Below are 27,564 nucleotides of genomic sequence, written 5' to 3'. Positions count from 1 at the left end.
CAGGCCCAACAAGTAAACTCCACCAAGTTACTAGGGGACGGCAAATGACTGGGAGCCATCAAGATAACCGACCGCAACAACGCCGGTGATGCGATGGACCTCTCTATCACTACATGTCTGTGCTCCGCTGCCATCCCATACCAATACCTAAGGTAGCTAGCCTGCGCCACAATATAGTATAACTCAAAATCTGGAAGTGCTAGACCCCCCCTCCTGAATTGGCGCCATGAGTTTCCCCCAAGAGACCGACGCCCTTTTGCCCGCCCAAACAAAGTGTGTTATTCGCAGAGCGAAGATCCCCGAAGTATTTCTGAGGGACCTTTATAGGCACATTTAAAAACACATATAGAAATTTAGGAAGAATAGACATCCTAACTGCCGAAATCCTGCCGTACAAATTGAGAGGGAGTGCGGCCCAACCCTGCATCGCCTTTTTGGCCGATTCTAAAACCTCCACATAGTTTTCAGCGTACACCACTTCTTTCTTTCCCGCTACAGTGACCCCCAGATATCGTGTACTCTGTAGATCCTGTTAGGGAGAATTCTCTTATAAGGCTAATTTCCCAAACCTAGTGAGTCCCCCAGCAGCTTAGCTGGATTTTTGGGGTTTGTTTTTTTCTCCTGCTAAGAGCGAGACTCTTTTCCTCCCACTCTTAGGCATGATTTGAGGTATGTCTTTGACTCTTTGTGTGCTTATGGGCTATGGGGTCTTTCACTCCATAGGGTATCATATATTTGTTATGTGTGTGTTACACAGCACCCTCAGTGCAGTAACACAGGGGTGTCATAGTGACCTCCAAACATAGACTCCATACCCTGGGACCGACTACTGTCTCCCAGGGCATGTAAAGTCACCATTGACTTTACTAGTCCTAAATTGTGAACAGAACCAGTACAAACCATCATATTGTGGAAGTGCTGGAAGGGGTTAATTTGATTGCCCCTGGGTCTGTTTTCAAGGGGGCACTGTCCAGTCCCCCCTTGTCAAGTTTCTGGCTGCTGGCAGTGGTTACCACGCAAACTTTCTACCGGAATATTTCCTATGGGATTTTCCCATTGATTTTAAACGCACCACTTTTTGGTGCAATGTTAAAGATACCGCTGGTTTATTTATTTAATATTAAATCAACGGTTGGGTCTTTTTGCCAGAACTCTTTTCTAAAATGGCGTTCGTGTCCGTCTCTGTAACTCTAACCAAGGTCGAGTCCTTTGTTCCACTTTTTGGCGGGCTTCTCCACAGAAGCCCTCCAAATGGTGCCACTCTGTCTGGGTTCCACAGGATGTGTGGGGAGGGCAATTGGCACCCTGGACTGTGTTGCCTTAGCAACCCAAGTGGCACTCTATTCTGATTGGCCCGGTGGTGAGCCCTCCGGCTCACCACTTAGCATGTGTGAGTGACAGCTAGGCTGTTGAATGGGGGTTATTCTGCATAAAAGCAGGGCCTTTCGGACTGGAACTTCAGAAGTCGCCACAGGACCTAAGAATCCGAAGAGGGAAGAAGCTGAGGCCATCTGCAACGACGACACCACCGGTGAAGCCCTGCTGCAACGAACTCACCTCTTTCCCAACGACAACAGAAGATCTTCTGCTGGACAAGTCTTCTTCCTTTGAGCTGGTGGGATCAACCAGTTCGCTCCTTTCGCCTTCCAAAGACGTCTCTTGGTCGAATCGCCCGTGCCAAGCACCCCAGCGGCCGGATAGCCAAGCTTCACCACTTTGACCGCGAATAAAAGGAACAAACCTTTTACCGACAAACTCTGCGGCTGGTTTCATCCCTGTGCAGTGCAACGACTCCAAGTTTCCTCCTCGACGAGATCCTCTCTTCCCCTGGTCGTAACAACAAACTGCAACCACTGCCAGGAACAACTGCCACCGCCGGAGCTTCCTCTCTCTTTAAGGTACTGTGTTCTGCCTGGCCTCCCTTTCTTCAGTTTGCCCAAGGGGACCCTTAAATCCTTGGCTTTCCAACTGAGTTGGCCCCAGACCTTCTAACTTTACCTTCTTGAATCACCCCAACCTCTTTTGAACATTCTGCAAATACTTTTTAGTGCATTTTAAACCGTGTGATCCTGGGCACATTTCGCTTTGCTCCATTTCAAGTGGGCCTGGCCTATGAACTTTGGCTCTACAGTGTATACTGCCTTTATTCCCTTGCTGAGAACTCCTAAAAGTGTTGGGACCTGTTTTATTTCTATGCTCTGCCTTTTTCTCTCCCTTTAACCTAACTATTGGAGTGCTATCTAGGTTACGCGCTCACATCTGTTTAAACAAATCGTGGTGTTTTAACTCTGACTTGTCTAATAGTTATCAAGGGAGGTGTGTATACTTTACCTGACTGTGTTTTAATTTGCTTTTGAATTAGAGCGTTAGTATATTGCCTAAAGTGTGTTTTAAATAAATAATTATATACTTTTGATACAAAGCTCTGGTCAGTGTTTGTTTGCTCTACTGTGTTTTTAGCCCTATTGTGTATACTCTATATACTGCCCTACTCTTCTTGAGAGAAGACTGACTGTTCAGCCACAGCTACCAGGTAAATCTGGGTGGTGCGGACTGCTACCAATTGGGTTTACTGCTTACTCCTGTAGTCTTAATCTTTTTGCAGTGTTCCCCAAGGGAACTGCACAGCATTCTGCCTAACCGATCCCACCGGAAACCTCAAGTATCACGAAAGTGAGAGGTCCCACCCATCAATTAAAAGATAACCGATTTACTGGCGTTTATTTTAAGCTCCGAAAGGCCACCAAAACGCTAAAGATCCAGCATAACCGGGTCTAGATTGACCTCGGGATGGCGGATGAACAAAACCATAGCATCTGCGTATAGCGAAATGACGACTTTATGGGTGTGCAGCTGGACTCCCCGGTGTAGATGAAACTCCCTGACCCATTCAGCCCAAGGTTCTATCGCCAGGACGAACAGCAGTGCGACAGCGGACAGCCCTGACGAGTCCCCCGCACCAGCGGTAGCTCCCTGGTAGTCCACCCATTCACCCTCACTCTAGCCACTGGGTCGGTGTATAGAAGCGAGACCAAGGAAATGAAGAAATCGCCCAGGCCCATCCTGCACAGAACAACGAATAAAAACAACCATTCCACGGAATCAAATGCCTTTGTGGCGTCCAGTAGGACCGCCGAGTCATCCGCCGGCAACGCCGCCATCAGCCCAAACATCCTTCGCAACCCAAACGAAGTCGAGCGACCCGGGATGAACCCTGCTTGATCGGCCCTCACCATGGCTGGCATTAGCGGCGCTAGACGCGCCGCCACGATTTTCGCAAAGATCTTATTATCAAGATTGATAAGCGAAATCTGACGGTACGACGAACATTCCCCTTCCGGCTTACCTGGCTTCAGCAGTACAACCACTATGGCTTCCCTAGGAGAATCAGGTAATCGACTCTGGGTCACCGCCTCCTGATACACCCGTAGAAGGTATGGCGCTAGTCTATCAGCATAACACTTATAAAATTCGTCTGTAAAGCCATCAGGGCCCAGCAATTTCCCACCTGGCAATGATTTAATGGCGTCCATCACCTCATCCAGCGACACCGGTATGTTCAACCATTCCCTCTGCTCTTCTGAGCACCAGTACAACCCCACACCATCGAGAAAGGCCTCTATATCCGCCTGCGCCACCGTCAATTGGGACAAGTACACCGGCCATAATATTCCTGGAACTCATGAACAATCCCCTTGTCTTTGTAATGGCCAACTCCCTTCTCGTCCGTAATCACCGTCACCCTGGTCTCCCGGCCTCCTGGTCGAATAGCTCTCGCGAGGGACCGCCCAGCAACCTGCCCTTTTCCATACTGCCAAGGAGCCACCCTGTCCCACATATACTGAACCTCCCTTTGAGCTAGGGCATGAAACTCCTGGAGTTTCTGCTTAATTTTCCCCTGCTGGGCCGCCGATGGCACGGGCGCCTCCCCCTGCAGAACCCATAGCTCATCTTCAGTGTCTGCCAGGTCTTTCCGTAGCTTCTGCAGAATCCCCAACTCTTTGGCTATGCTCTCACCCCGGATCACACACTTAAATCCCTGCCACAGGGTGCCAGCGGACGCCACAGACCCATCTTTAGTCTCAAAATATGCATCTATAGCCTTTGCCAGCTCATCCTTAAATACCTCATCTGTGAGTGCATCACTTTTAAACCTCAAGGGCAGTCTCGCCCTGTCGCGGCCATCCAAATGGGTTGACAATAGGACAGGAGCCTGGTCTGAGTGTAGAGCCTGCTCTGGCTTGCGGTTGGTCGGGGGGGCGGTATTCCCTCACATAAGCATTGTACCAATTATGCGCGTGTTGGGAGCTATGCTGCAGGGAAGTCGGCCCACGACCGGGCTATATTTATTTTTTGGTAGCCCTCCTCGCTTACCTGGCCGGACACACAATCTGCACTCACCTCACTATGCACTGCTCACCCGCGTGTGCTGCATCAGTAAGCCTGCGTCCCTCTTTCTGTGGGGTGGCTGGGAAGTCTTTGCCTCCTTTCCACACTGTTCGCACTGGTTGTATGAGTAGCAGTCACACCAGGAGAACACTCGGGTGTCGTTCACTGTTCTTCGGCGCCCGCCATCTTGAGGTCGCCGTTCGGGGGCTGCCTGCTGGACTTTCTTCGCTTTGTACACAGTGAATTCAGGCACGGTTCTGCTTCATCTGTCATCACCCCTACTTCTCAGGCATGGAAACATGTTTTCTAAAGTTTGCCTATTTGACAGACTCCACTAGGGCTGCGTTATTTATTAGTTGATGTTCGAGTCTACTCATCTTAGTTATAAGGCAGAATAGCAGTTTTTCCAATCCCAACCATTTAAATAAAGGTTTTACAAATTGTACGCATTGTGTCAGTCTCCGCTTGTGATACCTGCCTCCCCTACACATCCCTGTCTGGGGGAATTGTTGGAGAAGCTGTTTGTTTAGAGGTAGAAGTCGCAGCCTGAACTACCAGGGTTTCTGGCGTAGGATGTTCTTTCTGGTGAGGTTTTTATTCACTACTGGGCTTGCCTCAGGTGTCTTCCAGTTTGCCTTTACCTTTTTTGCAGGGCAATATAAGAAGGGAGTACCAGATGCTTCCGAGGACCCGTATCAAGGATATCGATCAGGTAATCTTGCTCGAATGGCGGAGAAGGCCTGTCCCATTCTAGAAACTCTATTACCGCAGACATAAGATGTCTGTATGGGGCATCAGCGTGTTCTGCCGGGACCGGTTTACCGAATTCAAGTTCTGGTGAAGTGTCAATCCCACTGGCTGACTGAAGGGTTTCATATAAGTCTTTTAGCCTCAACTCTTCTGAGATCAGGGCTTCTGGGACGTTTGGCTTACCATACTGTAAACCAAAAGGAGGGGTATCTAATTCTAAAGGTTCATCTTCTTCATAAATTGAAGACAAAGACTTGAAGAAATCCTTCCTAGGTAAAGGTTTAAAAGTGTTTTCAACCTCCTTAATTACAATGGCAGGTTTAGAGGGCGATGGACTCGACCCTGATGGCGTTGATGGCTTTGACACACATGGCATCAATGGTTTTGACCCTGACGGCGTCAATGGTCTCGACGTTAATGGCGTAGATGTTTCCGAAGACTTTATTGAAGCCCTTGAGGGGCACGATCCCCCACTCGATAGAGTCCTCAACGATTTCTCATTGAGTCGAGACCTCAAAAGTTCTAGTGGGGTTTCTGGCTTGTGTCCTGGACTCAAAGACGCGCAGGGTTTTGGCTTAGTCCTCTCCTTGTCAGCCTTCAACGGCGCAACAGGACCATGACCCTTGGTCTTCTGTTTAGAGGGGGTTGGGGGCCTCCTTCTCGAAAATGTTTAACATTTCCTGTTTGAATGCCTCCCATCGGAGGAAGTGGCGGAAGGTGACCTATGGCGTCTCTTCTTCATCTTCTTAGAAGAAGATGAAGAATGGTGCGACCCACTTCTGGATCAAGCGCGCTTTTTGACTTTTTGCTTCGAGACAAGTCGCCTCTCGACTCGTCGGACAAGCACTTTTTTGACAGTCGTCCATGGGGAATTTAGTTGGGGGCCTACCCGCTGCTAATTTCTCTTTTTGCTCTTTCAGCACCTTACCAGTCATTGCTTGACAGGATCGACGGTTTGCCGTCTCATGCTCCACGCCAAGACACCACGCACACACTCAATGATGGTCCGTGAGCAACATCTTGGCACTGCAATCTTGGCATTTTTTTAACCCGGTCTTCAGGGTTGATGGTGACGAAGACAAGGCCATCGTTTGAGTATGTTGTTTTCGAAGAGTTAGTTATTGTGGAAACACAGAACTGAAGCAAATGGGCGCTGCGCATGCTATATGTACCAGAGATGCTGTTGACATTGAGACGGAGGCCCTCGAAGGACATCGAGTTGACTGCATCAATGCACAGCCCCCTCTGCCGAAAAAACTATTCTGAAGCAGCTGAAGCTGGAGACAAACATATCAAAAGATGGGGAATACGTGGGAGGAGACAATCCATTCGAAACGTCATTATATAAAAAGATAAGGCTACAGGGTATCCTATCTTGCCCCTCAGGCCCTACCCTGCCTACGCCTCTGCTTCACTATAGGGTGATGTGCAACTGTAACAATACAAGAAATTCACAAAGAGAGACATTGGGCCTTATTACAAGGTTGGAGGTAGCCTTGCGGTAAAACCCGCAAGGCTACCTCCAAACTTGCAAGAAAGTCCGGCACCCGCGAATGGGCAATTACCGGGGTATTCCGACCCCGCTGAACCTGATAATTGCCCTTTCGCAGGTGGCAAAATCGGGTGATCCCCATTCCCATTTGAGCCCCATATGGCTGAATGGGAATGGGGATGCCTGTAGCACCGGCACGGTTCATTACCATGCCGGTGCTACAGACATGCTGTGCTTGCGGGTGCCTTTCATTCCGCCAAGTCAGACCTGGTGGAATGAAAGGCACCCGCAAGCATAACTCGGAGTTTGCTGGTACGGATACAATGGTACCAGTAAGCTTACCGGTACCATTGAATCCAGACTGGCAAACTCGTAATGAGGCCCATAGTCTTCAGTAATGATAGTCTTAGGAACAAACAGTCAAGGGAAGTAAAGCAGAAGGCTCTACTTATCTTTACAAAGTCAGGACGTGGTTCAAAACAAGCAAAAGGAAAGGGAAAGGGTGTCCCATAGTGGTCTCTGTGAGGAAAGCAGCACAAATACATGTTTTCCTAATGAACTCCAAAAAGGAAATTCAGCCCAAACACTAGAAAACTAACGGAGACAGCAAACTGTTTAGGGGAGCATGCAAGTAAGCAAAAAGGACCCCAAAATTAGAGGTCTGACCTAGAAGGGTGCCAGTCCAACGGCAGAAAGGGAAAGGTCAAAATAAAATAATAAATGCTGTAAAGGGTATTTTTAAAAGTTCAAACAGTGACAATATAGATTTTCCAGCAAATAGTGTTTGTCTAAAAGGGAGGATACAGTTGGCCTTTGTGCTTACCCCTTCTTGGGGGTCTTCTTTTTTGGGTCAGAAGGGGGAGAAGGTGAAGGTGAGCGCTTCCTCTTTTTGGAATTGTTGCCCTTCTTATCTCTTCGATCTGAGTCTGGACTATTCACCTGTAGGAGACAAACAAAAAGGCTGTTGTCTCGCGGTAAATGGAATGAGACACAAAAACAAATCAACATTTAGCTTTTACATTTTAAATTCTTTGAAACCACCTCATCTGCCTTCGCTTTCAGGTGGAGGATGAACATATTGAAGTAGTGGACCGTTTCACCGATCTAGGTGTAACTAGAACATTAAACTTATCTTAGAAAGCTCGGGAGGAGCTAGCAACTAGAAAAGCTGCAGTGACAGGCAGAGCTATCTTCAGCTCCATATTTAAACACATGGACAATTTCGGTTCCGAAGTCAAGACAGTTTACCGAGCGAAGTTTGGTTATTCGGTCGCCTGTGCTGGTGAGATATGGGGCCTCAGTAATATTTCCAGAGTTGGCATACGGGAACGCCAACTCTGCAAACAGCTCCTACATATACCTAAAAGCTTTCCCACTGCTGCATGCCAATCAATGTGGGTTTTCTGGGACCACGGAGGAGGGTGATGGATTCCACCAGCCAGGTACGCAGTAAAATGAGTGACATGCCAGTCCAGTGATTTGGTGGACATGGCCTGGAATGACATGAACATTTTTTGCTCAAGCCTTTCTCTCTCTATATGCAGTGTCAAAGCTCAAGATCCGAAACCCTCTTGGACATTTTCATTAACTGGCTCATGTAAGTGCAAATTATCTCCTTATATTGACAACTGATGCCTTTGCTAATCTGTTAATCTAAGCTGTTCTCAGAGCTGTAAAATGCATGTTAATTATATTTAGGGTTTCTTGCATACAGCGTTTATTTTGATTCTGGTGGTGGTTTCCCGGTGTTCTCCAAAAATTGCAATGTGTTCATTAATTTATGTCCCCCCCCCCAACAAATATCAAACCAATATTATCCATTGTGGGTGCATTCATTACTGAATATATTAAATGTTGAAGCTGTATATAAAGTAATTTGAAACATTATTATATTCTGCTTAAAAAGGTACTGCTTTCGTAAGTATAACTTCTCATTTGGCACTTGCTTCACAATACTAATTAGCTTACAAGTCTCTTGCGTGATCTTCACCAACTTTATAAACTCCACCAATCGGCTTCACTGCTAGTTTAAGGGAAGTCTAGACTTTTTCATCTTGCAGTTTCACTGAAACTGAAAAAAAGTCAATGGTTGAAAGCCATCCTTAGCTTAATATTGTGGTGAAGCTATCTCTAGACTAAATTACGTTTATTTAATCAGTGCAAATCCCAAGGTGGGCAGTAGAGGAATGGGGGGGTGGGTGGTTAGGTGCAGTGCTTGGGGTGCTGCTGGGAATGGTGCATGTGAGTGAAGTATGATACATGAAGCAATGGAAACCAACAGAAGAACCTCAGCTGAGGTGTGTTCTACAAATAAGCTGATTGTGCCCCTGACAATCATTGGCACACACCAATCAACACAATCAACCACTACACTCACTAGTTACGATGCTGCAGTGGGTCCCGTCTGCTGTCCTTTGTTGCGAGTGTTGCACCAGGACAGGCCCATTTGCGAGGACGTGACTGACAATGGAGGTCGCTTTGTGTGCCTTATTCATTGTTTGCACTGGGCCCCCGAAGAGCCGGCTCTGCCTGGGCACAGGCAGATACATTTACAGTAGTGCGACTGTTTGGAAGGAGTCTCGCCACCAACAAGGATTTTTTTAGCACTCCTGCTACTATGCGCCCGTTATGTAAGTTGGGGGCCTTGGTGGGTGCCCCTCTTCCAACGGGGGCCTCCTCTCCCTTGTTTCACGTTGAATGTGCATGTTTGAGGTGGCCCAGCCTGGCTGGCCCTTTCCACCAATAAGCCCCTTCCCACCTCGACCCTGGAGTGGTCACTTAAGGCTGAGAGAGTGAAGGCATTATTGCTTCGTAATAAATGTGTATCTGGTAGAAAGAAAGCTTCGAAAGGTCGTGTGCTTAAATTGGCCAGTTCGTCTGTACTTGGGGTAGGCTATAGGTGTTGATTTAAATCCATTAATGAAAACGGTCCGAGGCCTGTACTTTGACATGTGCCAACATCTAAGGTGGGGGTAAACTGGAGTCTGGTTGGATTTAAATCCAGCAAAGCTTGTGCTGTGCCAGCAGTAGATGGAAGGGATGAGTTGTAAAATAATGGGTGGGAGCAGCGGATTCCTCGTCCAAATCACACAACATATGTAAACAAAATAGGCTTTCCATGGATCGACTAACTGTGAAACAGCATCTTCTGTTTTCTTTATTTAAGCATAGTAATATGCCTGGATACATCTAGTGTGTTTTATAGATGTTGAGGTTTGCTTGCTGAGTACGAATGTTTATTAATCTAACGAGTATTTTTCTTCTGTTGCAATTCATATAATGTCAAACTGATCTTGTACAGCCAATGTCAGCCACAGTATTTAGTGGCCAGAGGTTGTGGAATACAACTCCCATCAGCCCTGGACAGCATATTCAATGCTGAGGGATCATTGGAGTCGTAGTCCAAAACATCTGGAGAGTTGCAGGTTGCAGACCCCTGCCTTACTGTATACATTACACGTTCACCTAGTATTTGTCATAAAATGAGCAGCGCAATGTCTCCGGCATGTTATAGCATACCTATTAGCAAGATTCATGAGGTGGCAATAGTACAATTTCCAGGCAGGACGCATCTTGTCAAGGAGGACCTGTTTTTTCACTGCGGCCCTCTGCCCTACACTGGAAGCAATTCCATTATTGCTCAGAGTGGGGAAAGTCTTTTTCCCCCCTCAGTTACATTCAGCACACAGCCAACTCTTGGCTTTGACACCTCTGCTAGTGGGCTACGCATTACTAGGTTTCTCGAGTACTCCTCATAAGGGTACTCATTATAAATACCGGCTATGCCCTCACATCTGACAAGAAAATCCTGAGAACATTTCAAGGCCATCAATCATCCATAACTTTATTTAAAATGATACCAACAACACATGCTAGTTAACAAGCTAACTAACAAGATAAGTGAATTGTCCAATTTTGGCAATTCTTAATTCTTTTCAGAACCTGTTTTGGTCTAAACTCATACAACTATACATGCATCCGAGCAGTCACCATCGCTCAACTTTATGCTATCTTTCCCTTTTGTTGCGTCCTATGGTTTTCTGTTCTGTTCTCAGACTTTTTCCCTCTTTGCCATTCCCTGAATACCATTTCCCTACCATTTCCTTTTTTGGAAAAATGGTAAGAACAAGAAGATCAGAAGAGGAGTGTCAGGCCCATTTAGGTTGGGCAGATATTTTTTTAGCAGGTGGTGACCATCAAACCTATTTGTCAAATCTCACCACCCCTGAAGTCAGGTGTCTCCTTGCTCTTGCCAGGTGAATAAGTGGAACAGAGCACCTAGTGCAAAGGGTAAAATGTGTGAAGCGAAGGACAAAAATGTGCAACACATCCTCCTTATATGCACAGCGTATGATTATTTCAGCTTAAGATGTATTACTCCTATGTATTGAAGGACGACCTTACAGACACTGTGAATGCAGTAATGTCCTTTCTTCTGGGGGATTTTGATAGGGACATTACCATGTTTGTTTGTTTGTTTATTATTTGTAATGCTCCGAAGTACCCTAGGGTAACAGGGCGCAGCAGATACAGGAATTTGCAAAACTTAGTTACAGACAATAAAATATGTACAAGGCATAAACACAATAACAATGAAGGTAAGCAGGAATATATACATATATACAGTTAACAGTTGTGTATCCAATATGTCCAAGTGACAAGTGGGAGACGCGGAAACCTGGCTCAGTATGTTTAGACAGTGGCTGTCTTCAGCCAAGACATCATCTTGGAACAGAAGTTTTGGTAGGGCAAGTCCATTCTAAGAGTGGGTGGTAGGGAGTTCCACAGTTTAGCCGCTTTCACTGGGAAGCTATTACATCCTATGGTAGAGTGTTTGTAGTTAGGGATGGAGAGGCAGTCTCTGTATGCTGTCCTTGTCGGTCTCAAGGATGTCAGTCTGTGAAATCTGTTGATCATGTAAATGGGGGCCGCGTTATTGATGGACTTGTGGGTAAGTGAGGCAGTTTTTAGGGAGATTTTGTCTGTAATGGGGGTCCAATTGTTCTGCTGGCTATGTGCTGTAATGTGGTCTCTTCTTGAGATGCCCAAGGCCGCTCTGAGTGCGTTGTTCTGGAGGGTTTGTAACTTGCTAGTAGTGGCTTTGAAGGACCCAAAATAAAGGGCGTTGCAGTAGTCTAAACGGGATAGTATGAGGGCTCTGGCCAGGGTCAGGCAGCTGGTGTCGGATAGAAAAGGTTTGGCTGTACGGATCAATTTACACATGTAAGCCGTGGAGGAGGCTAGTGAGTTCACCTGTCTGTTAAAGGTGAAATTGGAGTCCAGGTAGAAGCCCAATGTTTTGACTTTGTGTCCCACTCTGATAATATTGCCATCAATTATGAAGGATGAGTAGGCTGGGCTTAATTTCTTTAGGCTGGCAGTGGTGCCCAAGGTGATGAGTTCAGTTTTATCATCATTCAGGCATAGACAGCGAGTGGCCATCCATGCCTGGATGATGATGTAAACCCTATTCACCAAGGCCAAATCTTTTCCATAATCTCCAGAAAGCGGAAGGAGGATCTGGTTATCATCTGCGTAGTTAGTGTAGGTGATACAGAGATGATCCAGATCATCGAAAAGGGGCTTCGTAAATATGTTATACAGTAACTGCGGGTAGCACCTCGGACAGGCCCAAACCCGTCCTAGGGCAGAGGACACGTCAGACCTTCTCTTCCTCGTATTCTCTACAAGTATAGCATTAGCCCCATATAAGGGTTTCTAAGAATGCCACTTATCCATAATACAACACAATGTCCCTGCATGGCTGCATCACAAGGTCACACGTGAGATGTTGACAGTTCTTGCCAAATGTCTGCAATATCGTGCCAAGTAACACACTCAATTGTGAAAGTGCTATAATATATTATTAATTGCTTATGATATGCTATATAAACTGCGCTCTAGGGGTGGTCCCTAGAGAGCTCTGTGTGCTGACTGCCGGGGCATGTGTCCTTCTGTGTTTTCCTGCCTCTCCACTGATAATGTCTCTGTATGCTGTGTATTTGCTATCCAATACAAGAAGCTAGGTTTACGGTCAGTCTGCCTCATCGACGTATTTCCTGCAAACTGAGGCTGATGCAGAGGGGCCCTTGGAAAGAGGCCTGATCTTGGCCACAACAGAATGATGCCGTGATCTCTGGCCAGGACTGGAGAGGAGTTTTGCTGAAGGCTGTCCTCGACCACACATGGGCAATTAGAACAAGGTCCTCATCATCGGAGGGCGCTTTATAAGTGTGGCACACCTGTTGACACTGAAGTTGCCAAATCTGTGGTGTGGTTCGAGAGGTCTGCAGAGATTCTCCAGCGCTGCCCATGGCTGTGAACCTATTCCCCTCAGAGTTGCCCGGTAAATACAACCCCGAGCTTATGTTCTGTCATGTTTTGCCATGTCATGTATTCGCTCTCACGCTCCCTATACCTCCTGGTATGTTTTGTATTTGTCGGTAATAGAGTAGATAACTGTGCCACAGATATTTTCAGCTCTGCCGGTAGCATTCAGCATGTCTGTCTACGGTCTGTCTGTTTTGCTTCTATGCACGGTTTGCTGGCTTAAATGTAGAGACTCAAAGTGAGTCCCCACGTATTAGTGCCGCAGGCTATCCCATGTGTACATTTTTTTGTTTTTTGCCATTTTCGGAGAAATCTTCAGGATTCCAAGTCAGTGTATAGTTTTTGGCAGTCAAATAGACAAACAGATTGGTGTCCCATATTGTAGCAGTGCAGGCCCCTGGGGCACTGATAGCCCACAACCCCTTCTTCCCTGTATCAGAGCAGCTCCCTGAATGACTTGAAAAAGCGCTGGCAGGCTTCCACATCTCACATTGCTGAAGCCAATGTTTTAGCAAATGTTCTCGAAAACATTTAACATCGATAAAGACAAGCTCACAACTACAGAATGCAGTTTATGTGTAGTTCTAGTTTAAAGGGACTTTCTTGCAAACACCTTGTCTATTGTGCGAAAGTCATTGTTGTCTGTCATGTTCTGATTAAAACTGCTTCTGTTTCTACTACTGTTAAGTTTTGTATCGCTTGTTGCATTGGATGTTTTGATAGTCATTTTGTCAGGTAAGGTTTAACAGTTTCAGTTAATGTTCCTTTAGCTTCTCACACTGGTTGAAGAGGAGGGTTTAGATCCTCATTGCGTTTTCTTGTGATTAGGGCAAAGGGCCACTATGTGTCATGGTGTATTTCTGGTGTTCTACCTACAGAGACATGCTGCTGTCTCCAGGTTAAGTGAATTTCAGAGTCACTGCGCCCCTGTGGTTAATGAGTGCCGCCACATAGATCCGTTTTGTGACTAGGGGGTCCAGGTGTGTTGTCGCATGGCACCAGGATTGGACTTAGTTTCCGATACATTTGCCCCTGGTTGTCTATTTAAAGTTATTTCTCAGTGTGCTACGCTGTAATATTACTGTGCATTCCTGGGGTTGCCATTCTGTTGGTAGCTGAGGGTGTCACCTTGTGTTTGTCCTCCACCGCCATGTTATTTTGACTTGGCCACTCAGAGGATTGCTGTGGTACCCCATTACCACGCATATACTTGGCATATGCCAGACGTGCCTTTTTACCTTGGGGTTGTGATTTTGTTTTTTTGGTTAATTAAATTACTTTGTGTTTATTTTCTTGATTATTGTGGGCACTGTCAAGATTATTTTGCTACTATACACTAACGCCATGTCCATGCTACAGACAACTTAGTGCAACAGAAATACCTACATGCTTCACATCCAGGCACTGGGGAGGCCTTGATTGGCATAAAAAGTGCCTGCATAACTAAATATTTGTGATTGCCCCCCCCACCCTTCATTGCTTTACCTACTACAGCACTCAGAGCCTTGCGGTCTATATCTGTGTTCTAGTTTCTGTTAAAAAGGCGCTGCGGATGGACTTCAGCCATTTGGGAGTTAAGTGCCAAATGTTATTGCTGAGCAACCCTCACGCAGTTCCACTTGGAAACAAACTTGTGTCTTACTTTATCTTTATATTCAGGAAACGTCTATCAATCCTTGCTTGCTCCTGTCTCTCCTTGTGTACTACCTCTCCGGTTTGTGTTTAAGCTGTCACCACCAGTAAATACCACTAGCCGGGAGGTTGTTTGCACCACCCCTCTTGATCTGCAATACCTGCAGGCCTACCTCCCTTTGTGTCTCCCTGCTCTTTTGTTTTCTAGAATTAGCCCTGGGCTCTGGCTTTCCACAACACCACTAACACCTGCAGTAAGGACCAATGCCTTCTTCATGTTTTCAACATATGAGGCATTCACCTGTAAATATATGAATGAGTGGATTTTTTTTTTACTCTGGTTCAAACGGCATTTCAGTGGCCACTGGAGGGCTCGTTTCATGCAAATCACCTTGTTGTCTTGCCGAGGCTTTGGAACAAAGAAAGTGTAAGGTTTCTGATGGTCATTGGTTGGCTTATTTCTCATGGTACAAAGTGTCTACAGACAGATGACGTAACAGTCAGACTAGATCACTTACGAACTCTAAGGCTAGGTTAGAGAGAGAACTAAAGCAATACAAGGATCCCTCCAAGCCGGCCGGTCAAACAGTAAACACACTCCAAAACAGGCCTCTACCCAAGTGTTTCTGCAAACACTATTAAAGAATCCCTTTCAGAAGCAGCTTACTCGCCTCTCCGCTGGGCCCGCCCACCAACCTATTCCGCATCAGACGGACCCCTCACGCCACAGTAAGCTACCATGGCAGCTGAGCTACCCGCCACAACCACCCACCTCCCTCCCCGGCCACCTCATCTTCCAACCACCTCTCTGTCCACTCCTCGAGGCGACTTGACATCTCCTCCCCCTGTCCCACCTACACTTCCACCGCAGCCAGCAACCTCTACGAACTACACAGCACTCTGAACTCGCTCCCCACCAAGTCGCATAGTCTGACTCAATTTGCCTAAAATAAATTGATGACTTGCAGGCACTGACCAACTCTGACAGTTAAATCCAGGCCAGGACAACTTACTAGGCGAGATATTCACTTGTCATATTCATCCATGTCTGAGCCACCCTCACTGCACACTATGAATCCGCGCCATCCTCCGCTGGTGCCACCACCCATATGACTATGCGCACCTACCTTCAGGCCAATACCAAGGCTGAACCTATGAGAATTCACACTCCCCGGAGCACCACTGATTTATACCATAGTGCACAACAATTCCCCACATGGCCTGGCAATCCCACTGCTTTCATGGAACATTTGAACACAGAGATTTCCCGTTATGATCCCCCGATTGGGGACCTTAAACAACTCCTACGAGCTGTGCTCAAAGACACTCTATACAAACAGTTATGGGCACACTACAATGGCCTGACACACTGGCTGATGGTGCTGCTATTACTGCTTATATTACCACACTTGCCGCCCTCATCAAAGAGAAATACCCTGTGAAATCAAATTGGTCAAAGATCGTGTCTTGCAAACAGAACCAATCTGAATCCCCCTATGACTACCTATCTAGACTGACCGACTGACTGTTTTTACCAAATATTCTGATTACAAATGCTGGGGAACAAGCTAAACCAGCATTTGGTGTCTCAATTTGTGATTGGTCAACTTCCGGAAATTTCTGACATTATGCAAAGTGTTCAGGTAGTATGGAAAGCTGAATCTATTGAAAAAGCACTGCGAGAGCAGCTCAACATTTCTATGACAAACTTAAACACCAGGCGCAAGATGGGTGTGCCCACTTCAGGGCTCTGCATGTACAGCATGCCCAACAAAAGACTGCTTCTGGGGGAAGGGATGCCTGGGTACCTCACACCAGCCCTATGCCCAACAGAATCCTCTGCCACCTTTTTCACCGGGGACACCAGTAACAGCAGATTTTTGCACATCCGTTTTTTCCTGCCCAGCAACACCTACCAGGGCAACCTTTCTGCAGATATGCAGACGCGCCATCTCATACAGCAATGTCCTACCAAACCTTCCAGACCACTGCAATATGGTCCCACTACTCCACGCAATGATTTACTTCCTCCGGACAGTTCTAATTGCTACCCTACACCAGCACCACCCCTCTGCCTCCTCCTTCTCCTAACGGGGGATATCAGGTCATGCAGATCTCCTATGGTCCACAATAAGATTACCAGAGGGATCCTGCCATGCTGTCTGCTGCTTTGCTCCCACTAGACCGGTCTGGTCCGGATCTCAAATGTGACATTCAAGAGAGAAAGGTGACCTGCTGGATTGACACTGGTGCCAGGCGCTCCACGCTGCGAGCGATTGAATTTCCAAATCTTGGTGTTTCAAAGGAAATTGTCAATGCGGTTGGGATATCGGGCACCACTATTCCACAACCGGTATCAAAGGAATTGTCTGTTTCTATTGGTGCCCTCACTGAACACCGAGCCTTTCTGTTAAGCCCTGTTGGGTATTGATCTGCTATGCAAGACGTAATGTACCATTTATTGTTCTCCTGATGGTATTTATCTAGAGGTTCCACAATCTAGGCAAGCTGAATGTTTGTTTCTCCTCCAACAGCCCACTCACCGGAGCCTTCTGTACTCCTCACACCGCACAAGCGACACAGGTACAACACCTTAGTGATTCAGTGCCAGTGGCCCTCTAAGCAGCACATGTCAATGAGGTAGGCCACATTCTCTCTCCTAAACCTGTTCGCATCACTCTCAATCCGGAATTCCCCCTCCCATGTGTGCCACAGTAAAGGAAACACCCTTGAGCAGAGGAAAGTATTGAGTCTGTCATCTCGTCCCTCATTGATCAGGGCACCCTCAACTACACCGCTAGCCATTGCAATACACTGGTGCTCCCAATTGAGAAAAAGAGCACAAGCAAATTCAGTTTTTCTCACGATTTGCTTGTCCTTATTAAGACAGTAATACCCTCACATCCAGTAGCCTTAGACCCCCTGACCATTCTCTCCTGTATTCTGCAGCATGCCCAATTTTTCACTTGCATTGATCTTGCCTCTGCCTTCTTCTCTGTCCCCATCCACCATGACTCTCAGTATCTCTTTGGATTCACTTACAAGGGACGTCAGTTCACCTACAGGTCCCTTCCAATGGGCTTTATTGACTCCTCATCTCTCTTCTCCCTTATTCGGCAGGAAGACCTCCAGGATGTCACCTTCCCGGGGGGCTCCACTATGATCCAATACATGGATGACCTACTGTTAGCATCACCTTCAGTGCTCCTCACTGCCCTGGAAGCAAAAGGTCATAAAGTAAACAAAGCAAAATTGCAGATCTGCCTACCTACAGTTCGCTAGCTAAGACAAATTTCCCACAGCGCTAGGCGCCTTGCCCCTTCTCGAGTGTCCTGGATCATACAATGTCCCATGCCGTCACTAAAAGGCAGTTGCACTCCTTTTTTGGAATGAGCAATTTTTGTCACCCCTGGATCCTCGATTATGCCTCTACTGTAGCACCTATGCAGAAGATGCTACATGACGTCCAGCCTGACAAGCTCACATGGTCTCCTGACACTTCCACAGCCTCCACCAAAATCAAGACTGACTTCACCATTGCTCCTGCCCTCGCCCTTGCCGATTACTCTAAATCATTCACTCTGTTCTGGGATGAGAAAGAGGGATATGCCTTAGGTGTACTTACACAGAAGCACAGGGACCTACAATGCCCTGTAGCCTACTTTAGCTCAGTTAGACCCGGTATACTCTGACTTTCCCAAATGTCTCAGAGCGATATCTGCCACTGCCCTTCTGCTTACAAAAGCAGACATCACCCTAGCACCCCACATAAACCTAACAGTACCACACTCTGTATTAGTACTCCTGCTCAGGGGTAAAACACCACACCTGTCTGCTGCACGTCTCACCAAAAATGAGAAACTGCTCCTCTCTGCCACCAACATCATTGTTGTCAGATGCGCCCCACTCAACCCTGCCTTCCTCCTCCCTGCACCTGATGACGGTCCCCCGCACAACTGCCTTGCAGCGGTTGACGCTGGATCAGCACCAAGAACAGACCTCAAGAATCTTCCCCTCCCCTAGGAAGGCAGCATTCTCTTTGTTGATGGGTCTTGTCTTAGAGATTCAACAGGTAGTATACAAGCAGGTTTTGTCTGTATACCTCCTCTGAAGTATTAGAAGCTTTTCAGCTCCCATCAGTACGATCAGCACAAGTTGCTGAAACATTGCCCTCAAAAGGGCTCACACGATCGCCACACAATGCACAGCCACTATATACACAGAATAACACTACGCTTTTGGTATCTCACACGACTACAGGACCCTCTAGAAACAGAGAGGTTACCTAACTGCACAAGGTACTCCCATTCTCAATGCACCCTATGTTGAAGCCCTGCTTATTGTGATTCTGCTAACTACCGAGTTGGCCATTGTGAAGTGCAAGGCCCACCCTCGACTTTATGACAGCACCCTCCATGACCCTCAGGCCCCTGTTTATGTGCCGCCATTTCTCCTATCATTGGAGGACCCCCACACATCTCCTTCTGTCCTGGCCGTCCAGTTTCCATAAACTCTGATAGGGAAGTTGAAAGATATGATGTTATACAAAAAAGGACTAGAAAATGAGAGTATTTTGTAAAAATCTATTATACCAATATAAATAATTACTCCTCATCTCAAGCAAATTATTAAGAACTGGTTTCTGATATCTCATACTCCCTGCAGAGACTTGGTGTAGCAAACACCAAAAATGGATTGTACTGTATGAATAAGCACTTTTACTAACCCCCGTTTTGCACTAAACTTGTATGAATGTATGTATTTTGGTTTTTTATAATGTATAAATCCGAAGAAATATATATGTGTTGGACAAACAACAAATATTAAATTGACATATTTTCTATAACAAATGTTTGGAGGTTTCACTGTACAGCAATAGTAGGAATTAGCTGTAAGGCTCACGAGTACACTATATATTTTTATGAAACGCTGTGCCACAGACTATTGCCGGGAGATTGGGTGGCCCGGAAAGTGCCTCAGCGAAAAATATCATCCCTATATCCTCGCTGGAAAGGTCCTTTCCAGATCCTGCAGTTCCAGCAGTTCGCTGTAGCGGTATGACTCTTAGGTCCACGCTAGGCAGTGTGTGAAAACAGCACTTCCTCTTGATGACGGAAATCAGCAAGCGGTCAAGGACAAAGAAAACCTGTCGTCCGCCATCCCCAGAGACACAGCAAAGCTGCAATCTGCAGGGATACAGGAGAAAGAGACCCTTCTTCAGCTGCCCACTGGGGTCCCAGAAGCTAAAACCCCAGTGACTCAGCATCCAGTACTCCTCAACAACGAAGTTCTGCTACCTGTCCCAAGGTACAACTTGCGATGTGAGCCCACCATCTCACCTGACATCAGCAGGTGAACGATCGCTCTCAAAGGTCTGCTACTCTTGTCTTATATGCTTGGGCCATCGCACTCAAAGGTTTTTGCTAACCTTGTCTCCTGTGGGTGGCCCATCACTCTCAAAGGTTTTTGTAACCAAGTAGCCACAATAACGCTGCTCACCTGGAGTGTAGGTGCACAAGTACTCCAGCCAAAGAGGCCTTTTGAGGCCAGCTGTCTGTGCCCAGCGCAGCAGCGGATTTCTTCTAGCTCTACATCTGCCATCGTCATCCTGGCAGGGACCCTGAACTTTTGCATCATCGTCTCTCCTGTCTACCGGGTCCTGTAACGGCTGACATTCTTTGGTACCTTTGGGCATAAGGTTCTGATCTTCATAGGGTTGGACTGCTAAAGCTAAGAATAACGCTGCTCTTGAATTATTCAATATGATTTATTTACATCATGTTGCTGTTCCTTACCATGGCACTGACGCACCCTACATCCACCATTCTACATCCAGACACCAACACCTTCCACAACTTCTCTTGGGACCTACGCTGACCTAGTGAATGCCTCAGATTGCTATCGATGCTCCTACACTCTTATGTATGCCAGTGGGGGGATTCCCTTCATCCGCGTCCCATTCAATCTTGCTGAATAGTGTTATGAGCTCCTGATCAATGACTCTTCTTGTCCCAATATGACTCGCCCCTTGGATTATTCTACCGCAGCTATGCCAATATGTTAACTTCCAAGATACCGACCGCATTTGTTCCACACTGTCTGATCACGTTCATCGATTTCAAACACTTTTGGTTTACTGAGTTCTTCAATTCTACATGGTATTTTAATGATTGTGGCTATAATTGCCGCCTTTGCAATTATAATGTTTCTTATTCGCTGCCTTCTGTCATGCTGTGCTAAACAGGTGTCTCTCTTGCACGCTAATGCCAGGCTGCTGCCACTCACAATAGAGGCCCCTCTACTTAAGGACACCTCAACAGACCCCTCCGATGACCAGGAAATGGACATGTCCTCACTGATTTGTATGAAATTTTGAATTAGGACGTTAGAAGCGAACAATCTAGGTTTCTGAAGCAGCATCCAATCCCTGTGCCTATCCACCTTGTCCCTATGTCACCTGTGTACATGAGAATCTTTGATTGATTCTATACCCCAATCCTGCTCTCTGTGGTCTACGCCCTGTCTCAGGGTCGACTAAATGGGGGGATTGATGTGGGAGGATTGTTATGCTTTGCTATATTATGCTATGTTATGCAATTCTATGCTATGGTATGCTATATTAGGCTCTCCCATACAGTTAGGCCTCAGACCCTACATGTCACCTCCCTCTGCACGCAGCACCCCGGACAGGCCCAAACCCTTCCTAGGGCAGGCGACACGTCAGACCTTCTCTTCCGTGTATTCTCTACAAGTATAGCCTTAGCCCCATATATGGGAGATACCAGTAGGGTTTCTGAAAATGCTGCTTATCCATAATACAACACGATGTCCCCGCCAGGCTGCATCACAAGGTCACAAGTGAGATGTCGATAGTTCTTGCCAAATGTCTGCAGTATCGTGCCAAGTAACACACTCAGTTGTGAAAGTGCTATAATATATTAGTAATTGCTTATATTGCTTATGATATGCTATATAAACTGCGCTCTAGGGGTGGTCCCTAGAGAGCTCTGTGTGCTGACTGCCGGGACACATGTCCTTCTGTGTTTTCCTGCTTCTCCACTGATACTGTCTCTGTATGCTATGTATTTGCGATCTAATACAAGAAGCTTGGTTTACCAGTCTGTGTCTCATCCCATTATTTGCTGCTGATACCGATGGGCCCTTGGGAAGGGGGCCGATCTTGGCCACCACACCCATTACCAGTTTGCTATGACATTTCACTGTAAGGAAGAAATGTAGAGGAAGGCTCACACCTCATCTATCAGAGTCTTGGCTGATATTCTCTTCCGACGAGGGAGTGAACAGCGCTCATCGTTCACCTCATAATCTTCTTCATTCATCCACTCGTTAAAGACATCAGTGTCTTGGATCCATTTAGCATGAACCTAGATTAAACAAAAACAATGTTAAGTCGATCAGGGTCACAAAGGCAGCACTCTTACTGATCACAGGCATGTGAAATATGCATGATAGGTAATAGACTGGACAGGGTTTCTTTCTTCCCCATAGCTTAGTGTGTGCGTGCAAAAACGCAGATTCTCCAACAAACATTATTGCATTGTTTTGGAAGGGCTAGAGGGCCTGGAAACAACTGAATGAGGAACCAGAGGTGTTGGCTACAGTACATTTTCAGCCATCATCCGCAGCCACAAGTTGCCAAAACCAGCCCCAGTTCCAGAAGAGTACATGGGCTCCCCAGTGGAGGTATTTTGTGTCAAAAAAACGAAGGGAATGGTAAAACCGGGTTCAAACCAACAGACAGACTAGACTTGTACATGGGGTAGCTGTGGCTCAGCAGTCGGGTTTAACCCAAGGAGGGTAGAGTGGTGATAGTGAAATACAGTTAATCCACAGTTGTCTCCAAAAAATCACACTACACCGATATACTGAAAAATATACACTTTTAAAAAAGTGACATTTGAATCCCAATTAGCTATGTTATTTTGATTTATACTGTGCACTGCTACCATCCAGGGGCAGTCTCCAGGCGCTTACGTGGTTCTGGAAGAAATGGGGGGTGGGGAGGTTAGTGAGGATAGGATTAGAGTATAGGCTCAGAACCAGGAGGAACTGGCGTCTGTTTTGTGTGTGGGAGTTGATGCAGAAGGTCCTGTGCGTTGTGACCGTATGGGTCAGTGCCTCCGGTGTGTGCTAGTGTATGTGTAGGTGTTAATATGTGTTGCACACTGGTTAGATAGTGTCCATAAGGGGTCCAGAGTCATGGGTGGCCGTAGCTGTAAGGCTATCTGGTGTCTTGGTGTGTAGTTGCGTAGTTGACGATTTATGGATTATGTGGGTGGTTGCCTCTAGGTGTGCTTCCAGCATCTCAGAGATGGTGGGTGTGAACATAGTATTGTTTCTTGGTTTGTTTGTGTGTAGTGTTGCTAGCGCAAGGTCTGGAGTAGTGGCGTTGGTTATGTCGGAGGAGCAGGAAGGAGAAGTGGGTTAGAAAATTCTGTCGGTTTGTTGGAGCTTCTGGTGTGACTGTTAAAATAAGTACTTTGGTAAAATATAACACATAGTATCAACACAGCACATGTACAAAAACAGAAATAGTCTGAATAACCTACCCACTTCTAATACTAAGGCTAAGAAGGAACATCACAATAACTCCCAGGCTTCTTGCACGCTATAAATGTATATATCACCTACGGGGACAGGGGTTAAATACTTTAACAGCAAAGCCCAGAGGGCCACCAAAAGTTAGGTTTACATTAGATTCAAAGGGCCTCATCAGAAGTCTGGAGGCATCCTGCCGGTAATACTGCTGGGATACCGCAAGCACAAATAGCATTACCACTACCCGGTCCGGCGCTATTAGTGCTGGATCATGAGTAGGGGTACAGCAGTAAATTCCCTTTGGATCCAATCCAATGGGGTTGGGGCGCTATTACTGCTGGCAGTAATTACACCGGCGGTAATAGTGCCAGAAACGGGTGGTAAGAGGAAATGTTTACCAACAGCAAAAAGCTGGAGGTAAAACTCTTTACTGCCCGACTCATGATTGGGCCAACCCTTAAATGCGGCAGTAATAGTGTTACCGCCACATTTAAGGGCTAAGGCCCATAGAACCAGATCCATAACATTTTATTACACTTCTAGAAAACAGATAAACTACTAACCAACATTTATACAATGTACCTTGTAGCACTTTCAGTAGAAAGGAGTGTAACCCCAAGACTTACAAATGCAAATAATATGAGGAGTGCAGGCTATAATTTCAGTCCTTTGTAGGAAACTACAGAGACCTTGGGAGAACACAGGAATAATGCTAGTTTTCAGGTAAATATCTTTAAAAGTAATTCAAGTAGATCTTTCCCAGGTGGGGCACGTTTCCTAGAAGATATAAGGGGGCAAAGCCTGTAGACTGAGCTGCAGCTATGGGGAAATGTCAGATCTGTGAGTTCTACCCCAGATGTGCAAAGGGAGCAGCAACCTACTCCAGGGGACGTCAGAGAGGACCATCTGACAGAGCTCCAGTCGCAGTATAGAGACTAAGTATGCCCGTGAAGAAGAGAAGCACAACAGGATTCCAGCATAAAGAAGTCTACTGCAAAACACGGGTGAAGGAGATCTTTAAAAAAACTCATCACCACAGGGAAATATAAGGGCAAGTATCTCAACAACCAACCAGCCCAATGCCTAGAGGTAAATAAGGTGGCACTCTCCAAAAACACAGCTAAGGTAGGGAAAAAAAACAGTATGGCCAAACCGCATCCAAAAATCACAGCAGTATGGTTTTAAGGTAACATTTCACCAACAGGCAGCTAAACAACCTACCAAAATCCCAAGAGAATTGAGGAACAATCACCATATCCCCTATATAACAATCAACCAGTGGCTTGCCTAACCCAGCCCTTCAATCATACACACAGGTATTTATAACAAAGGTTTTAAAGCCCGCCAATCAAGCTGGCCCTAAAGACACCCAAATCCACAAGCATATTATGGGCATTGGCCTGTATCGGGCTAGCCACCATCCTAAACCAGTCCAAACCACAACAGAATGTGCAGAGTTGGGCTAAGAGTGAGCACATGAAATCACAATGGCCATTTTGGGCCTGCTTCGTGGTTTCTCTAAACAGATGAATGGTCCAAAAACAAAATGGCAGCAAACGGGACTTTAAAAGAAAAGCATCAGTAGAAAAAAGCACAAGTGAAACAAGATCTCACATTATAAATTATGCCTGCCTTCAGGGGTTTTGCTAGGTCTGGAAAAGATATGGGGCTAAGCTTATGTCGGGACTGTTGGGACTATTATATGATACAAGTAATTTATAAAGCGCCTGTACACAAGTGTTTCTAGGCGCGACAAGATAAGGGAGGGAAGACAGAGGGAGGAAAAGACAAACAATCTTACTAGGCCTTGTGTCATTCAGATCATACAAGTGCGAGAATGAGAAGTGCAAGGGGAGGAGTGAAAGGCTAGCTAGCCTTTTGGTTGTAGACCCTGTGCTGCTATCGGGGGCTACGACCAAAAGACCCAGAGCTATAGCCCCCTCAGTCCCCCCTAGCAAGGCCTCTGCCTGCCTTTGAACTTGTAATGTAGAAAGTCAGGTGCTGCTTCTGTTACTTATGAGGAGTAAAAACAGAATTTGGTTCAATGCGAGTACCTATGGACTCGTAAAATGCACAAGGCACTGTCAAGATGGAAACCATTTCGAACTGATGCACGTTAAAGCAAGGAGAACAGCTTGCACGCAATGAAATTAAGGAGGATACAGAGTGATGTCTACCGCTTGTGATATAGTCGAACATGCAACTTTTCAAACATACAAAACATTAAAACTGCATAAAACAATCCATTACATAAGCAGAGCATAACCAACTAAAATACATTATTTTTTACGTATAAACCCTAAAACTCGTAAAACTTTCAGAAATTCAATAGTCAGGCTAATTTCCTGGCCAGCTATCAATCTTTCTCAAAATGAAAAGGATGACAGCCAATCCAGTTTGCCACATACCTTCCCAGCAAACAAACACAAAGCTCCCCAGTGCCCCTACAAGCAATCAGCCAATGGTATAAAGATTGAACTACTATCCAATTGCAAAGAGAACACAAAGTAGACAAGGACGTATCACAAATCGACTAGATTTACACTGTAATCATCAAATTCGGACAAACTCTTAAGAACTCTGATCTCATAGTAGAGTTTGGAAAGCGTGTCAAATAGTTAGCCAAAAGGCCTCTCAGTATGTCATAGATCGACAGAGATCTAAAAAAAAGTAAATCCACGCATTTGTGTTATGGTTTGAATCCAGTCCATTTGTGAGATAACCAATTTAACACCCACTGGATTTTCAATTAAGTCATTTACTGAGCGATCACAAAGTTGCAAGATCTTACAAACATATTTATTCAGCTGAACAAAGACAGAACTAAGGTGCCCCTTTTTAATTAAAAAACATATCCTCATACAGAGTCAACTTGTGCTGTCACTATACATCTATATAGTGTGATGTTTTTCCAATCCATGTACATTTTTAACGATAACAATCCCAGTTCATATCTCAAGCTAACCATCGGGAGACTCGAAGGAAGACACAAAACCATTTTGCAGATCTCTCCCTCAATCCTATTCCAATCAAGTGTTTGAGAATATGGTAGGGTGTCTAAGCAATATATCAGAGATGGAATAACCTTTGTTTTGTAGAAGACACAAAGAAAATTTACAAAAGGTGTTATACAGTTTCCTCATTTGGGCCACCAGCGGAACCAGTTTAAATTCCATATCTGATTCCAGATGATTCATCGTTTGAGCGGGACGCAACCCAAAGCCTAAATAGATGACTATTTTTACTAATGCCACTGTTTGTTCAAGGAGCGACAACTTGAAACTTGGAGAGATCTTCCAGGGTCGTTTGAAGATAACAATATTGGATTTGGCCGGATTTACTTGGAGATCATCAACCACTGCATACTTTGCCAAATCTGTGGGAAGGCGCTGCAACCCTTTTGGTGTGTAGTCCTACAGGACTATATCTTCGGCATTAATTAGCAATCCAATGAATGGATTGTATGCCATACTTTGGGCTTGCAAGCGATTGTGGAGCTAAAGCTTCAGCTAGGGCGGCTAAGTAAAGGTTGAAGCGGCAGGGGGCAATTATGTAACCTGCCTCACACCTCTCTCAGTAGGTACTTCACCAGACAGATCTCCTTGTGCATTTAATCTGACTCTCAAGGTGGTACCATCATGCATACTTAGTATAGCCAACAAATTCTTGGGCAAACCCCAAGAATCCAACTTTGACCAGATTCTCTCCCTATTGATGGTGTTGAATGGCTTGGAGCGGTTCATTGAGGCCCCATATAATATAATATTGGACCACCCTTCTTCCAAGAGTTATTATAAACAATCAACATCACCAAATCATTTAAAGATGTGAACAAACCTCTCCTAAAACCAATCTGTAAATTCAACAAAATATTTTCCCTCCTCATCCAATCCTCCAATTCCCCAACTACCCCGCCTGCAAAGATTTTTCCATCCGCACCCAAAAGAGTGATCAGGCGATAGTTGGAAGGATCGACCTGATTGCCCTTCTTATAGATGGGGATGAATACAGCTGGCTTCCAAGACTCCGGTGAAGTCGAGCTTGTCAAGACTTCACTAAAAAGAATCATCAGGTCCCTGGACCACAGATCCATGTTTGCTTTCAGTATGGAATTAAATAGTCCATTCGGACCCACATCTCCAGACGAGGATGATCTTTTTATCAGGTCTCCTATAATATCTTCACTTAAGGACGAATTCCAATTTACATCCAATCTTAATCGCGGGCCTGCGGAAAAGGGCTTTGTAACATCTTGAGTTGCATGCACTTTATATATTATGTTTCACTCACATCTATCTATTGTAAGAGTGTGTGGAACAGAGCTTGGAACACAAACTATAGAACATGGGGAGAAAGATGCAGGATTGGAATGTGTAACCATCAGTTGCTGTTGCTATTGTGTTGTTTACTGA

General features: G+C 45.8%; 1 protein-coding gene across 2 annotated transcripts in view; it reads right to left on the bottom strand.

Annotated features, from left to right (window-relative positions):
- Positions 1 to 27,564, bottom strand: part of SMARCC2 (SWI/SNF related BAF chromatin remodeling complex subunit C2) — a 2,756,167-nt gene that overhangs the window by 1,726,253 nt on the left and 1,002,350 nt on the right. For both annotated transcript variants that reach the window (XM_069653753.1, XM_069653754.1), the window contains exons 9-10: positions 21,847 to 21,978; positions 7,455 to 7,570 (exon numbers count right to left, since the gene is read on the bottom strand). In XM_069653753.1, the coding sequence (XP_069509854.1) occupies positions 7,455 to 7,570; positions 21,847 to 21,978 (248 nt within the window). The remainder of the gene's footprint in view (positions 1 to 7,454; positions 7,571 to 21,846; positions 21,979 to 27,564) is intronic.

The sequence above is a fragment of the Ambystoma mexicanum genome, chromosome 3q (genome assembly GCF_040938575.1).
Source record: "Ambystoma mexicanum isolate Mex_15411 chromosome 3q, UKY_AmexF1_1, whole genome shotgun sequence".
Classification (NCBI taxonomy): domain Eukaryota; kingdom Metazoa; phylum Chordata; class Amphibia; order Caudata; family Ambystomatidae; genus Ambystoma; species Ambystoma mexicanum.
The sequence above is the reverse complement of the archived record's forward strand: the minus strand, read 5'-3'. Positions and strand labels throughout refer to the sequence as shown.